At 44.8% G+C, this 17,488-nt stretch overlaps 1 protein-coding gene across 1 annotated transcript in view; it reads left to right on the top strand.

The window, feature by feature from the left end:
* The window catches only part of GFOD2 (Gfo/Idh/MocA-like oxidoreductase domain containing 2), a 40,929-nt gene that overhangs the window by 12,562 nt on the left and 10,879 nt on the right, over window positions 1–17,488 (top strand). The window contains exon 2 of the mRNA XM_081107523.1: window positions 13,724–14,069. Within this exon, the coding sequence (XP_080963649.1) occupies window positions 13,811–14,069 (259 nt within the window). The 5' untranslated portion in view covers window positions 13,724–13,810. The remainder of the gene's footprint in view (window positions 1–13,723; window positions 14,070–17,488) is intronic.

The raw sequence follows: 17,488 nt of genomic DNA, 5'->3' as shown, positions 1-17,488 counted from the left end.
AATCACATACTGGCTTTTTAATGCCATTAGCTGCTGTGCTTGCTTGTTTGTGTGTGTTTTTAATATATTTTATTGATTTTTTACAGAGAGGAAGGGAGAGGGATAGAGAGTTAGAAACATCGATGAGAGAGAAACACCGATCAGCTGCCTCCTACACACTCCCTACTGGGTATGTGCCTGCAACCAAGGTACATACCCTTGACCAGAATCGAACCTGGGACCCTTGAGTCCGCAGGCCGACGTTCTATCCACTGAGCCAAACCGGTTAGGGCTGTGCTTATTTCTTTACTGAACTACCCATATGTCAGTGTTTTTATTATAACTCAGTCTTTGAGTGTGGATAGTGACTTTTTCACATGGAACCTAAAGTGTGTTACAGGTATATCATTTAACACTTCTTTTTTTATATATATATATATATTTTATTGATTTTTTACAGAGAGGAAGGGAGAGAGATAGAGAGTTAGAAACATCGATGAGAGAGAAACATCGATCAGCTGCCTCCTGCACATCTCCCACTGGGGATACGCCCGCAACCCAGGCACATGCCCTCGACCGGAATCGAACCCGGGACCTTTCAGTCCGCAGGCCGACGCTCTATCCACTGAGCCAAACCGGTTTCGGCAACACTTCTTTAAATAAGTTAATTCATACCCTTCAGACTGCTCTCATGCCACCCTGTTCTTTTTCAGTATAACACTTTTCTCAAATTGTAATGACATGTTTAAATGATGATTTGATTGTCTTATCTCTCCTACTGGACTGTAAAGTCTGTGAAGGCAGAAGCTCTATCTGTTTTGGTCATCAGTGTATCCTGTGCTTTGCCTAGACCTGGCCCATAATAGATGATACTTAATAAGTATTTATTAATGAATTAATCTGCATAAATTACAGGTGTCATTTATACATAAGCACCTGAAACACAGACTATAAAATACAGCTAATGATGCCCAGCCGGTGTTGCATGTCGACCTATGAGCCAGGAGGTCATGGTTCAATTCCTGGTCAGAGCACACCTCTGGGTTGTGGGCTCGATCCCCAGTAGGGGGTGTGCAGGTCAGTCAATCGATGTTTCTCTTTATTCCTCTCCCTTCCACTCTCTAAAACCAATAAAAACCAATTTTTAAAAAATAAACACAGCTAATGTCACAATCTGTTTTAAAATTAGGTTGAGGGCCCCCATCTCACTTAATAACTGGGATCATGACCGCATCTCGCCACAGTGCTTTATTTTAGTATATTTTAACAATTACTGGGTGGGAGGGGTTACCCATAGAAAAAATCTAATTCCCAAACAGGCCCCTGACACTTGCTCTTAGGAATGTGTTCAAGAGGACAGAAGTCTATAGCAGTGTCTGCGGAGGCACCTCAGAAGAGGGAGAGCCTGCCCTAAGAATGTACCGTTCTTGATAGTGGGGGGTATGTACCAAGCAAGGACTTCCCACCCCTGTGGTGTTCCTAGCCTCAGTGCCCAGCCTGTATAGCTGCAACCACAAACTGTTAATACAGTTTCTCATGCACAGCCATCATGAACTTTGCTTGCCTACAATTCTGTAGGAAAACTCATTTTGAACCCTCCCTTCCTTAGTATGACTTGTTCATGAGTGGTGAGAATTTGCAGCTAAGTAGCTTGCCCAGTATGATGTTGGCTAGGGAAAAGTACCATCTTCAGATACACTCAACAAGTGCTGAGAGTGACTAGATCATTGGGCCTTAGCTTGAAGTTACTTCCTCAGGAAACTTATTTATTCTCTTGGCTTCAGCCATTGTCTCTATACTGGTGATACCGCAAAAGAAAGCTTACAAGGTTTTTGTTTTAAAGGAAAGAGACTTTTAATTCACACATATCCATTTAGTTTGATTATGGACCTGAATCTGTAAGCTGTGAATAGGTTGTTCTGTACCTTTAGACACAACAAAAGGTATAATTTATATGCAATTAAATGCGCAGACCTGAGGTATTCAGTTTGGTGAGTTATGACAATTGAATCACCATATAACCACAGTGCAACACAAGGTACAGAACATTTCCATTACATAGAATATTTCCTTGTGCCCCTTTCCAGTCAGTCACCCATTGCCCAACTCAACCACTACCACTACCACCTTCTGACTACTGTCACTATCAGTACGGTTTGCCTGTTCCTGTACTTCAAATAAATGGAATCCTATAGTGTGGTTGTTAGTTTGTTTTTTTGGAGGGGTGAGGGGGTGTCTGTTATCTTTCATTCAACGTAATGTTCTTTAAGATTCACATATGTTGCATGCATTAATAGTTCACTTATTTTTACTGCTTTACTGTATTCTGTTGTATGACTATACCATAATTTGTTGTTTATCCAATGTCCTATTCATGACCATTTCAGTTTGTTTCCAATTTGGGGCTATGATGAATAAGGATGCTATGAACATTTTGTGAGTGGAGTTGCTGTGTCATTGGGTTGATGTTTAACTTCATAAGAAAATGTCAGTTTTCCAAAATGATCGTACTGTTTTACACTTCTACCAACAGTGTATGAGAGTTCCATTTGCTTCATATCCTCTTCAAACTTTGTGATTGTCAGTCAATCTTTTTTTTTTATTTTTGCTAATCTAGTGGGTATATCAGTGTACTTTTTAAAATAATATTTTTAATTGATTTTAGAGAGGAAGGGAAAGAGATAGATAGAAACATCAATGAGAGAGACATCGATTGGCTGCCTCCTGCACAATCCCTACTGGGGATCGAGCCTGCAACCTGGGCAGTGCCCTGACCCAGAATCGAACTGGGGACCTCTTGGTTCATAGGTCAGCGTTCAACCACTGAGCAACACTGGCTGGGCTCTCAGTGTACTTTGAATTTGCATGTCCCTGGTGATTAGTGATAGGAGCACTTTTTCATGTGCCTTTGTCCATTCTTGTATCTTTGGTGTGAAGTGACTGTGTCTTCTGATATTTTTAAACATTGGGTCATTCATTGTTTTAGTGTTGATTTGTAGGAGTTCTACAAATTTTTTTTTAGATTTTGAAATCCAGTGTATCAATGGATTAGTGCTTTTTGTGCCCTGGCCAAGAAATCCTTATCTACCCCATAGTTTTGAAATATTCTCTAGTATGTTTTTTTCTAGAAGCTTTATGATTCTGGCTTTTACATTTAGGTCTTTGATCTCAAATTAATTTTTGTATATGCAGTGAGAGAAGAGGGGTCAAAGTTCTCAGTTTGCCATATGGATATTCAATTATTTCAACACCATTTCTTTAAAAGAGTTTTTCCCCCCCATTGAGTTGATTTAATGCTTTGCCTGAAAATCAATTGACTATATTTGTGTGGCTTGCAGAGTAAAGGATAGTATTACAAGGCAATAATTTTGTCTCTAGAAATCCCTAATGGCCCTTTTTGAAGCCTGGCACTGAAAAATAGAAAGCGTGATATGTAATTTTAAAAAGTATAGTTACAGAGCAAACTATTATAGATACATTTTTAAATAGCTTGGCTGCAACCACCCAGGCTCCATCCGTCTGTAAGCTTCTGGAGAGCTTGATGCTTTTAATAGGATCAGGAAGACACAATCCCAGAACAAGTAATGACACTTGAAAAAACCTGCCGTCAATCAAAAATATTCTTAAAGATATACTGAGAGGTGAATAAAGGATAACATGACAGAGAAAACATGGCTACTCAATGTGTCTTTTATATTTCTCCTCTTATCAAAGACCTGGATGGAAAGAGCAAGCCTGGGCAAAGTACAAACTCATGCAGGAGGCAGCGATCGATGTTTCAGTGTTTTGCTCTCACTTTGATGTTTCTCTCTCCCTCCCTCTAAAAAACCTTTTTTTTTTAAATTTCTGAATTTCAGACATTCTAATAGGTGTGTAGTTTTAATAAATAAATTTTAAATTGCATTTTTAATTAATCTAATAACTAACCTAATGACTATTGATATCATGAATTGTAGTAATTGATTTAGAACAGCGGTTCTCAACCTTGGGGTCGAACGACCCTTTTACAGGAGTCGCCTAAGACCATCGGAAAACACATATTTAATTACATATTGTTTTTGTGATTAATCACTATGCTTTAATTATGTTCAATTTGTAACAATGAAAATACATCCTGCATATCAGATATTTACATTACGATTTATAACAGTAGCAAAATTACAGTTATGAAGTAGCAATGAAAATAATTTTATGGTTAGGGGTCACCATAACATGAGGAACTGTATTAAAGGGTCGCAGCATTAGGAAGGTTGAGAACCACTGATTTAGAACGTTGAAGCAACCTTACTTTCCTGGGATTAAACCCTCTTGGTCATGATGTATTGTCTTTTTTTTTTTTTTTTTGAGAGGGAGAGAGATAGAAACATCAGTGATGGGAGAGCATCATTGATCAGCTATCTCCTGCAAGCCCTTTACTGGGGATTGAGCCCAAAACCTGGACATGTGCCCTTGACTGGAATCGAATCTGGCACCCGTCAGTCCGCAGGCTGACACTCTATCCACTGAGCCAAACCTGCTAGGGTAATGTATTGTCTTTCTAACACATTGCTGGATTTAGTTTGCTAATATTTTGTTGGGGGATTTTGTGCCTATGCTCATGAGTTCTACAGTTCAGTGTCATTTTGTGCTCTTCCCAAATCTTACTCATAGTTGTCTGCTCCATTTCATTCCCTCCAACAGACCTTCCTTTTCTTTTACTTGATATCCTAATTGGTTTTCTATGTCTAGTGTCTCCTAAACTCTATTCCACCTACATTAACTTAAGAAATTCAGCCGAAACCGGTTTGGCTCAGTGGATAGAGCGTCGGCCTGCGGACTGAAAGGTCCCAGGTTCGATTCCGGTCAAGGGCATGTACCTGGGTTGCGGGCACATCCCCAGTGGGGGATGTACAGGAGGCGGCTGGTCGATGTTTCTCTCTCATCGATGTTTCTGACTCTCTATCTCTCTCTCTTCCTCTCTGTAAAAAATCAATAAAATATATAAAAAAAAAAAAGAAATTCAAAGGTTCTCATTGCTTACTGTATTAGTCAGGGTCCAGACAGGAAACAGCCAGCACATTCAAAGGGTTAATTGAAAATCCTTTAATGACGGGATTATTTACAATGGTGTGAGTTGTGAGGGAAACCTACAAGAACTGGTGGAGCACCACAGGGACTGGCAGGGACTGGCTACAGCTGGTAGAGTCACTACCCCAGGCATGATGAGGGAAGGGAGAAATTACTGGACTTATCTCTCAACGCTATGCCTGTGGGAGAGGAATACTGTGACCTTGGTCAAAGAACACTTCCCCTATCAGAAGCACATCCTGGTAGGGAGAGAGCCAGAGAATAAATACCTTGACCTTTCTTCTTGCTCCTGATCTCTTCCTGGTGCTTCCCCATTGGCTGAATCAGGTGGAAACCAGATGGCCTGGAGCCTAGGTGATGTAGTCCTTAGAGATTAGCATTCTGACTCCTGAGAGACAGAGCAGGGCAGAGAGGGATTTGGTGGGGAAGGTTGGGCAGACCCAGAGTACAGAGCACACCCACCAATCAAAGTTAAACTCCTTAGATTAGCAGTTGTTGCCACCAGCTCTGGCTTCTACTCCCTTTCTGACTTGTTGCACATTGGGACTGTGTCTTTTCATCTTTTTCTCTCCCAAAGCCTCTCGGGTAGGCCCTCAGTAAAGGCATGCTGTATGAACATGTCAGTGTTGGTTTGAGTGGTGGGGCTGAGGCAGGCAGTTGCCAAGCCAGACAACAGAGTGAACTTTTCCCTCTCACACTCATCACTAAGAATGAAGGAGTTGTTTCACACATACAAGCCTCTGTTTTTACAGAGGTTCAGAGAAGCTAAATAATCTGCCCAGGGTTTTACAGCTGGTTGTGGCAGGTCTGGCACACACAGCTATCAATGTAAGAACATCCAAACCTGTAGAGAATTTTAATAAAATTTTACTTGAGCCAAACAGGATATGCCTGAAAGCAAGAGTTCAACAGACTGAGAAAAATTGCTTTCAGAGAATAGTAGTTTGTAGCTTCTCTTATGCATTTGTAATTAAGGAGGGAAGGTAAGGAAGATTACATGAAAGTAGTAAAAAGCAAGGCAGGGATTGGAATAGAGGATAGGTAACTCAATTATGTGCTCCCGTGAGGGTGGTTACTCTGAAAGACAGGAATTTCAAAGGTGTATTAACCTAGATGCACAGAAACAATGGACAAGTCTTGCTTAAGGTAAAAATTCGCCTTTTACAAAAGAAGCTTTATGCTTGGGACATGAGTACCCACCATGACCTGCCAGGCTAGGAATCTATGATCAGATCATCCTGTGAGGTTGCTTTCTGTAGAGCCCCTTTTTTGTCCACACAGCCAGCTGTGGAACCCTGGAAAAGTTACCTAGCCTCTCTGAGCTGTTTTCTCCATCTGTAAGAAAGGGTTGCATGGACTGAGAGATGTACTATATACTACTCTGAACACTGCCTGACCTATTGCACTCACTGCACAGTAGCTCAGAATATTATCTTCATATTCCTACTCAGCTTTTGAAGGCGAGATATTTAAGTCAGTCATACATATATCTTTTTTAAAAAGACGTATGTAGCCCAGCCAGTGTTGCTCAGTGGTTGAACATCGACCCATGAACCAAGAGGTCACTGGTTTGATTCCCGGTCAGGGCACATGCCTGGGTTGCGGGCTCAGTCCTCAGTAGGGGGCGTGCAGGAGGCAGCCAGTTGATGTTTCTCTCTCATCGATGTTTCTATCTCTCTATCCCCCTTCCTCTCTCTAAAATCAATAAAAACATATTTAAAAAATAATAAGAGACTTATGTAGTGATTTACTATGGATCAGGTCCCGTTATAAATGCTTTACAAATATTAATCATTTAATCCTAACTCCCCTAAGAGGTAGATACAATTATTCCCATTTTACAGATGAGAAAACAGAGGCACAGAATGATTAAGAAATTTACCTGGGGTTACCGGCCTTGAACCCAGGCAAGGTTAGCTGCAGATTCCATGCCACTAATCTCTGTGCTGCCTTTCCCATAACCTATAGCCTTGTCAAAGTATGTATAGCCAGTCCTGTCAAGGCACTTTCCACCATTTATTCTTTTATTTTATTATATATTGATTTCAGAGAGGAAGGGAGAGGGAGACCTAGAAACATCAATGATGACAGAGCATCCTTGATCAACTGCCTTCTGCACGCCTCCCACTGGGGATCAAGCCCACAACCTGGGCATGTGCCCTGACCAGGAATGGAACCACAGCCACTGACCCACAGCAGCTGGGCTCCACCGTTCATTCTTGACCGGCATGGAAAGTAGGCCTGGGTTTATAGAGATCTTTGTAGGCACATAAAAGGTATATGCAAGGATATTAGGGGCAAGTAGAAGGGAAACGTTAGGGGTGAGAAAGGATAGTCACTGAAATAAATGAGGAAAACCAGCACTGCCTGCTTGAGCAGGAAATACCTAGTCATCCAGCCTGCCCAGCTTCATGCCACCTGGCTTCCTCAGTCCAGCTAATGCCCCTTTAAGGATGTTGATAAAGCTGCCCTTTGAGTCAGTGTCAGTAAAACAGAGGTTATTAAAAGTTATTTTAATCCACTTTGTTGTTTTAAGCCACAGATGCAAACGTAAAGCCAAACATAACTAGAGCATGAAGGAATGCAGTGCTAGAGGGGAGGAAGTGTGCCCTGGACATGAATTTAGAGGGGCCATGGATATCCTTGCTTATGGTGGCTGTGTCTCATTCCCCTGGCCCTTTTAGCTGGTAATTAATGACCCATAGAAGTTAAGCAGAATCTCACTTACCTAGTACAACAAATTTGACACTCAAGTTCTCAGGATATCCATGACCTGTCAGTAACCAAAAAGAGCCTGTAAATGCAGAAAGTGACCAAAATTGCTCAAGGGAGTCAGGACATGAACATTTTAGAAGATTCTATGTGACTAACCTGTCTTCTAATTAGAATGGAGGCTGTAAGGGCAGGAAAATTATCAGCAAAGAGGAAGGAGGAGTGGCTGAGGCCACAGACATTCACCATCAGACAGAAAGAAAGATGGTTAAGATAAAACCCAATGGTAGAGTTCAGGGGACAAGCCAAGCTGCACAGCCCTAGACAGTAGAGACCGCAGGAGGCAGGAAGCTGAGAGGGGTCTGGAGTTAGAGGCAGCCCAAGCCATGCTTCTTTCAGTATTTCACACAGGCACAGGTGTCTTTCATGTCGGATCTAGTAGTAGAGGATGCTGTACTAGGCTATACTGCTGAGACAACCCCTCACATAGACATGTACTTTGCACAGTACACTCGTATCTACCTTGAAAGTAAAAGAGATGCTGGGGGAACCTTTTCCCCCTCCCCACATGGAGTCCATTCTGTGGGACTCTTTCCCTCTCCCCATGTGGAAGTCTGTACTTGTTCGAGAAATCTCCACCTTTGCTATACCACTTTCTGTCCGTGGATTCATTCTTTGATTCCGGTGGACAAAGAATCCGGGTTCCAGTCCAAAAATTCCATTTCAATTCGTTCATTGGTCAGGGATTTCTCCATAAGTCCGCCTACCCTCTTCTCATCAAATTGTCAGTGGCATCAACTCCTAAATCTGTCTCGAGTGAGCCTTGAATGCCAGCATAGGAGAAGAACAAAGCTGCATTGCCATCAACTAGATCACCAGATTTCTACTCATATGAGCCTCTAAAGGACCTGAATCTTCTTTTTCGAAGGGATCCTGAAGAGTCAATAAGTACCAAATAAGTAACATACTCTGAAGCCCTAAAGCTACAACTGATCCTCCGCATGAAACCACAGACGAAGGCTGAAGGCTGAAGGCTGCTACAACCATCGTCCATGGACCCTTAGTAGCCCACTTCCAACGGGACCCTGACTGCCGCCCCCAAAGGACTACCCCTTTGCCAGCAGGAAGCAGACAGACAGATTGGCGTCCATTGTCTCCAATGGCAGTTGGGGTTTCCTAATCAGAGGGGGGACTGATACAGGAATTTTTAGGGGTGAAAAAGACAGGTTTTAAGAAATTTTGGAAATTAAGGGGACCATGGAGGAAGCACGGGGCTTCGGAGCAGCAGATGGTACATTTCCATAGAATAGGGAAGCTGGGAACAGCAAAAGGTCTATATCTACACTAATAAAAGAGAAACATGGTAATTGGCGTACAACCGCTACCCTTTTCATTGGCTAATCAGCGAGATATGCAAATTAACTGTCAGCCAAGATGGCGGCCGGCAGCCAGGCAGCTTGAAACTAACATGAGGCTTACTTGCCTCAGTGACGGAGGACTCCAACGTTCCCCGCCTGCATTGCCAGCCTCTGAGCCTGCAGTTTAAAAAACATTGTAACAAATATAGAAGCTAAACAAAACCCCAGAAACCTGCTTTCAGCGAGCCGGGATCTCAGAGCTGGAATTGATACAGAGTTTCGATTATAGAACCTAAACAAACCAGATACCTACTTTCAGCAGCAGATGCCTAAAAGCTGGAGCCTCAGAGCTCAAGCTGGCCCAGAATTAAAAAAAAATAAAATAAAAAAAGGAGCAGTTGGGAGCTTCAGTCCCAGCCTGAAAACAGCCCTCAGCCCCTCACCCAGACTGGCCAGGCACCCCAGTGGGGACCCCTACCCTGAAGGGTGTGTGACCAGCTGCAAACAGCCATCATCCCCTCACCCAGGCTGGCCAGACACCCCAGTGGGGACCCCCACCCTGATCCAGGACACCCTTCAGGGCAAACCAGCCAGCCCCACCCATGCACCAGGCCTCTATCCTATATAGTAAAAGGGTAATATGCCTCCCAGCACCAGGATCAGCAGAGCTGCGAGGCCTCCCGGCACCGGGATCAGCGTGACAGGGGGCAGCGCCCAAACCCCCTGATCGCCCTGCAGCTCTGTGTGTGATGGGGCGGGGCCACAACCTTCCTATCTGCCCTGCTCTGTTCCTGACAGGGGAAGGCACCCCAACCCCCTGATCGGTCCTGCTCTGTGCCTGATAGGGGGGAGCTCCCCAACCCCCTGATCGTCCTGCGGCTCTGTGTGTGACAGGGTGTGGCGCCCCAACCCCCCAACCCCACGGGCCCTGCTCTGTGACAGGGTAGAGCCATAACCTCCCCATCGGCCCTGCCCTGAGTGTGAGAGTGGCAGCGCCCCAACCCCCTGATCGGCCCTGCTCTGTGGGTGATAGAGGGCGCCCCCCCCCCCCCACGGGCCCTGCTCTGTGTGTGATGGGGTAGAGCCATAACCTCCCCATCAGCCCTGCCCTGAGTGTGACAGTGGCGGCGCCCCAACCCTCTGATCGGCCCTGCTCTGTGGGTGATAGAGGGCGGCGCCCCAACCCCCTGATCCGCCCTGCTCTGTGCATGACAGGGGGTGGTGCCCCAACTCCCCAATCGGCCCTGCTCTGATCACGACCAGGGGCTGCACCTAGGGATTAGGCCTGCCCTCTGCCACCCGGGAGCAGGCCTAAGCCAGCAGGTCGTTATCCCCCGAGGGGTCCCAGACTGCGAGAGGGCACAGGCCGGGCTGAGGGACACCCCCCCCCCCCCCCAGTGCACAAATTTTTGTGCACCGGGCCTCTAGTAATAATAATAATAATAATAATAATAATAATAATAATAATTCTCCTATGAACATTCTTTTCTTTTAAAAAAATATTTTTATTGATTCCAGAGAGGAAGGGAGAGGGAGACAGAGATAGAAACATTAGTGATGAGAGAGAATCCTTGATCGGCTGCCTCCTGCACACCCCTCTACTAGGGATGGAGCCCACAACCTGGGTATGTGCCCTTGACCAGAATCGAACCCGGGACCCTTCAGTCCTGAGGCCAGTGCTCTGTCCACTGAGCTAAACTGGTTAGGGCTCCTATGAACATTCTTGTATGAGTTTTTGTGAGATGATATGGTGTTAATATGATCTGAAAGAATCTCAGTAAACAACTGTTCCCCACTAGATATTTAATTCTCTTGGAAAGAAAAACACATCATCAGTAACTCTGAAGCCATTGTTGTCATTTTGTGTAACTGTACCCCCAACTTTTAACTGGTTTATAGCTAATAAATTCACACAGCATTCTTCTTTCTGGGTTATCTAAGTATGTGTTTTAAAACTCATCTCTCTTGGAAATAATCCTTGAAAGTGACTGCACAAAGCTAGACTTATCTTGAGATTTATGGGTCATGCAGGGACTTGTAAGTCATTCTGAGTCCAATGGGAAGTGGCAGAAAGGATGACAAAGAAGGCGTGGATTTAAGAGATAACACAGAGTCCTAACCGGTTTGGCTCAGTGGATAGAGCGTCAGCCTGCCAACTGAAAGGTCCCAGGTTTGATTCCGGTCAAGGGCATGTATCTTTTTTCTTTTTTTTTTAATTTTATTGATTTTTTTACAGAGAGGAAGGGAGAGGGACAGAGAGTTAGAAACATCAATCAGCTGCCTCCTGCACATCTCCCACTGGGGATATGCCCGCAACCCAGGTACATGCCCTTGACCGGAATCGAACCTGGGACCTTTCAGTCCGCAGGCCGATGCTCTATCCACTGAGCCAAACCGGTTTCGGCAAGGGCATGTATCTTAGTTGCGGGCACATCCTCAGTGAAGGGTGTGCAGGAGGCAGCTGATTGATGTTTCTCTCTCATGGATGTTTCTCACTCTCTATCCCTCTCCCTTCCTCTCTGTAAAAAATCAATAAAAAAAAAATTTTTTTTTTTTTTAAAGAGAGAGATAACAAAGAGCTAGGATTAACCAGACTTGATGTTGAGTTGCCTGTACTGGTAAGGAAATAGAGAGGTTGCAGATGCTGGTGCTAGCTTTCTGAGTTGACAATGATAACATTCCATGAGACAGAGAATATAGGAAGAAATTATTGGAGGGAAGGTTTATGATAATTTCCTGAGTCTGGCTCAGTGGTTGAGCATTGACCTTTGAACCAGGAGGTCATGGTTCGATTCCCAGTCAGGGCACATGCCCAGGTTTCGGGCTTGATGCCCAATATGGAGGTGCAAAAGGCAGCCGATCAATGATTCCCTCTCGTCATTGATACTTCTATCTCTCTCCTTCCTTCCTCTCTGAAATCAATAAAAATATATTAAAAATAGAATAACTATGTGTTCTGGGTTAAGATGATAAGTTTTCTGTGTATTTTACCACAAAACGAAACATAAAGACAATAAAAATAATGGTGACATGGCTCATGATTCAGTGGGTCTAGGACCAGTGACCCTAATACACAGCCAGAGTGGGGACCGCTGGTTTAGCTGGGGGAAGGGTGCCCTATGGGGAAACCTGATACCCTGAGCACACCTAAATCTCATCTTTACTTCAAAGCAGAATTCTGTTTAGCTTTGTTCTTTGTTTCATTTTATAACCCTTGTGTTCAGAAGGAAAAATAAGTAAACATATCCATTGTAGAAAATTTGGCAATATTTAAAAAACAAAAATCACCCTGAATCCCATCAGCCTGAGTAATCATTATGAAATTCAGGTGTATTCTGGTCCTTCTACTGTTATGTGTAATATGTTTAGAGATACGTTATAGATATCCTTTAATATTTTCATATATTTATACATATATATATCTTATGCTTTAAACAAAAACAAAATTGATGTCATACTGCACACAATGTTTTGTTTTCCCACTTTTTAAGGAATATATGGTGATGTCTTTCAGGTTATTGAGGGCCTGTAGTGTTATTTGTCAAACCCATTACTGTGCTAGCCAGTGTCACCCAATGGTTAGAGCATCATCCCAAACACTGAAGGGCCACGGGTTCGATTTCCGGTCAAGGGCACATATCTGGGTTGTGGGTTTGATCCTCACGGGGCTGAGGACCCATGCAGGAGGCAACCAGTTGATGTGTCTTTCACATCAATCTTTTTCTCCCTCCCTCCCTCCCTCCTTCCCTTCCATCCTCTCAGAGCAATAGAGCTGCTAGTTGCTGGCTCAGTGGTTAGAGCCCCGGCCTGTGGACCAGAGGGTCATGGGTTTGAGTCCTAGTCAAGGGCACGTACCTCAATTACAGGTTCCCCAGCCGCAGTGGGGACACTTGTGGGAGGCAGCCAATCCATGTGTCTGTCTCATATCGATGTTCCTCTCTGTCTCCCATTCTCTCTAGAAATCAATGGAAAAATATGTCTTTGGGTGAAGATTAACCAACCAAACAAACAAACAAACAAAAAAACTGCATTACTGTTATTGAACATCTAGATTGTTTCCCAATTTTTCACTACCATAGTCAGTGTTGACGTGAATATCTATATACAAAAAATATCATCTCAGGTAGTATTTATGCATTCATTGGTTGACTCTTACATGTGCCCGGATCAGAGATAAAACCTGCAATCTTGGTGTGTCTGGACGATGCTCAGCCAACTGAGCTAGCCAGCAAGGGCTGCCACCATAAACTTTTTAAAAATTATAATCTGTATAGCTCCTCTTTCATCTTTTACTGGTTTTTGTTTCCCACTCTTCATGAACTTTTACCATTAGGCCCTGAAAGTATAATGTGTTGACCACAGTCACAGAGGAAATTAAGTAACAGAATAGGGATTTGAACCCAGCTTTGCTCATATTTTCATTTTCCCCTCTTCCAAGAGATGGATTTTGCTAATATCCTTTAGTCTCCCTGCGAGAAGCTTATGCAGCTTTTCATTTCGGAGGAGTGTTTCCTTTGTGCTTTTGAGAACTTTTGGCTTCCGAATAAGCCAGAGAGCCTCAACTGAGTGTGCCTTCACTAACAGCCAGTGTACTCTTGCTGTTCCAGGAGCCATGTTTGACCAGGACTGTGGGACGGTCGTCTTCATGTTGGAGGCTCTTGTGAGGAGATGAGTTGGTGAACAGAGAATCCGGCATGAAGATGCTCCCAGGAGTGGGCGTGTTTGGGACTGGCAGCTCCGCCCGGGTTCTGGTCCCACTGCTGAGGGCGGAAGGGTTCACCGTGGAGGCACTGTGGGGGAAGACTGAGGAGGAGGCGAAACAGCTTGCAGAGGAGATGAACATCACCTTCTACACCAGCCAGACGGACGATGTCTTACTGCACCAAGACGTGGATCTGGTGTGCATCAATATCCCCCCTCCGCTCACCCGGCAAATATCTGTGAAGGCTCTAGGTACGGACGGGCAGACAGGCAGATTGTGCTTCCCTCTGGGTGGTCCTTTTTGGGCTTGAGTCTGCAGGGGCTGGTACTCTGGGGCAGTGCTCTAATGCTGGGGAAGGCAGCCTTCCCCGCCTCCCGTAAGTAAATCTCTGAGAAGAAATTAAGCCAATGCCTCAAGAGTTGGCTTGTCACAGGGACGAGAGAGTATTACATTTCAGGCAATGTAAAAAGTTTCTCTCTATGAAGTCAGAGTTCAAAGACCTGGGCACTGGGGAATGGACAGATTTGTTCTTCCATTTCTGTGCCATGCATCACCACAGAAAGGGAGGGGAGGGTGTGTAGCGAGGCTGCCACTTGCAATGTTTTGTTAGGCCTTGACTAGTTTGAGTACACACCCTTCCTGCCAGACTTGGCAATCTTGTATGCCAGAGGGCAGGAAGGCGCTCTACAGCACTGGGCTGCCCCGACAGGATCCGCAGGACAGCCTGCTCACATCTCTGTTCCCTCGGGAAGCAGTTGGCTCAGCAGCCTCCTGCCCCTGGCTGGGCGTAGCTTGCTAAGCCATTGTCCTACACTTCCTGTTAGGCTTCTTTCCTGTCAACTAGAAAAATTCTTCTCTCTGTCTTATATAAGCCAGAATCTACTTTAATAGGAAAACAAATCAGTAAACATTCATCCAGCGGTTTTTCAAATATATATGTTTCTATTGATTTCAGAGAGGAAGGGAGAGAGAGAAAGAGATAGAAACGTCAATGATGAGAGAGAATCATTAATTGGCTGCCTCCTGTATGCCCCACACGGAATCAAGCCCGCAAGCCCTAACCAGAAAATGAGCCATGAACTCGTGGTTCATAGGTCGATGAGCCACACCGGCCAGGCCATACACAATTCTTTAAATGCCTTCTGTGTGCCAGGCACTGTCCTGATATTATTCTGGACATTCAAAGTGGGGTTGGATCAGAGAGCTCTCCTTACCTTCAGATTTCACAGTCCAATTGAAGAGCCTAGAAATAACGCACATTACAAGATAAATGAGAAAAGATAAGTAATAATTCAGGTAGCATATAATTAATTGACTGAATATTATAATTTGATAGGAACCAAGTGTTTCTCGAATGCAGTCGAAGGTCCCTGTGTCTTGGCTGACCACCACACCTTCTGGCTACTACCATGGTGGAGGGCCCAAGGCTCTGTTTTTTTGTTTTTTCCTTGTTCTCAGGTTAGAAGGTGTTTGTCACTTTTGGCCCATTGGGTAGGGAAGGATAAATGTTCATTGAATGAGCAAGAACATGAATCTGTCTAGTTGTTGATTTGAGGCATGTAAGTTTTGACCAAAAATTATAGGTGGCTGGCTTTCTTTTCCAAAGAGCTAGCTCTCTCTCTCTCTCTCTCTCTCTCTCTCTCTCTCTCTCTCTCAGGATATATGTAACATTGGAGCTGTTCATTGGCTCTGACTCTTAGGAAAGCAGATAATGAATGGCTCCCAGATTGAGTTTAAAAGTAGACCTAAGCCAACACTTTAACAGAGGGCTGTTTCAAGGGAATCAAGCTACCATGGCCGCTTGACTTTTTGCCATCCTTTGTGGCATGAATGCAGGTTGGTGAGGCCAGGTATGTCAAGAGGCAGAGTTCTAGAGGCTTCTTGAATTTTAGGGTCCCCACAGAAACCCTTTCCAAGCTCTGTAGGAAGAAAGGCAAAATCCCAGGATTCTTTGGCCACCAGGCTGCTATTTTCAGGTTCCTGGTATGGGAAAAGGCTGACTTTGGGCCATCCTATATTATAACAGCATAATATGCAAATCGACTGAACTGCAGAATGATGGTGGGGGGGCAGGGCCAGCTGGGCAGGCGGTGCCAGGCCAGCTAAATTGTGTGCCAGCCGGCAGAGGGAGGGGACGGCAGTGGCGGGGAGAGGGCAACCAGCGGTGGTGGAGGAGGATGGGGGGGCGGGGCCGGCCATCACCGTCCCATGATCAGCCCACCAGGTCGCCTCCTGCAGAGGGAGACCAATGGCAGCCGCAGCAGTGGGGTGATGGGGGGCAGGGCTGGCCACTCGCTAGCCAGCACCATCCCTCCACCCACCTGTAGCCTCTCGCAAAGGGCTGTCAGTCAGACATCCCCTGAGGGCTCCTGGACTGCAAGAGGGCGCAGGCTGGGCTGAGGGACCCCCCCTCCAGTGCATGAATTTTCATGCACAGGGCCTCTAGTTTAATATAAACAGGAATGTACAGGAAGTACAGGAATGATCGGAAACTTCTAGAATCTTGTGTCCCAGCCCTTGGTGAAACAGGGTCATTAGCCTTCTCTCCATGTCTCTGTTATCAGGAAGAAGTGTGAATGAGTATCCTTGGTGGTACATGATCCTAGGAGTTGGTGGGCCTGGGAGAGCCCATGTCCCTCAGGCATTGCCCACTCAGGCCCCAAAGGAATCACTAAGACTGTTTTGAAAGCAATGCTTTCCCTTTTTTTTTAGTGAGAATTCTGACTTCACTTTAACATATATGGAAGAGGCCAGAACTCCTCCTCTAGTGTTCCCAAAGGACGGTGTAGTTATATGAACTGCTGTACGCAGAACACCAAGCTGACCATGACATCAGACCCCACTTCTGGTCCTATTTCTGTCCCTCTCAATCTCTGTGGGCCACTGTGAAATGAGGGTAAAATAGGGGCATCATTCAGCCTTTCCAGCATGTATATGACTTCCTGCAAATGCTGACCAAGAAAGACACTGGCATCACAATATGAGGGGAAGTCAGGTCTCCTGTACAATGTATTTAAAGGTCCTCAGAGCCAATATCCCAAAAGACCCTCACTGCCATTCCACCTGTGTGCCCCCATGTATGAATCTACATATATACGTATATATATACACACACACACACGAGAGTATATTTTCTGTGCTTTTACCACATATATCTCTCTTTCTTCCTTTCTATTATTAGGGCTGTCTAAACCTTAGATCCTCAATCTTTTTAGAGCTTAAAAAAATAACATATTTAGCCCAGGCCAGTTTCGCTCAGTAGGTAGAGCGTCGGCCTGTGGACTGAAGGGTCCCGGGTTCAGTTCCAGTCAAGGGCATGTACCTTGGTTGCAGGCTCCAGAGCGAGTGCAGGAGGCAACCAATCGATGTTTCTCTCACATCGATATTTCTGTCTTTCCCTCTCTCTTCCAATCTCTCTCAAAATCAATGGAAAAATACCCTTGGATGAAGATTTTTTTTAAAAAATGATGTTGAAAAACAAACATAAATAATAAAATAATTTTAAAAAAAAACATATTTAGCCCTGACCGGTTTGGCTCAGTGAATGGAGCGTCGGCCTGTGGACTCAAGGGTCCCAGGTTCGATTCCAGTCAAGGGCATGTGCCTTGGTTGCGGGCACATCCCCAGTGGGGAGTGTGCAGGAGGCAGCTGATCAATGTTTCTCTCTCAT

Source organism: Myotis nattereri (genome assembly GCF_964212035.1).
Source record: "Myotis nattereri genome assembly, chromosome: 15".
NCBI lineage: Eukaryota > Metazoa > Chordata > Mammalia > Chiroptera > Vespertilionidae > Myotis > Myotis nattereri.
Note: the sequence above shows the minus strand (reverse complement) of the source record. Positions and strands in the feature narration are given on the sequence as shown.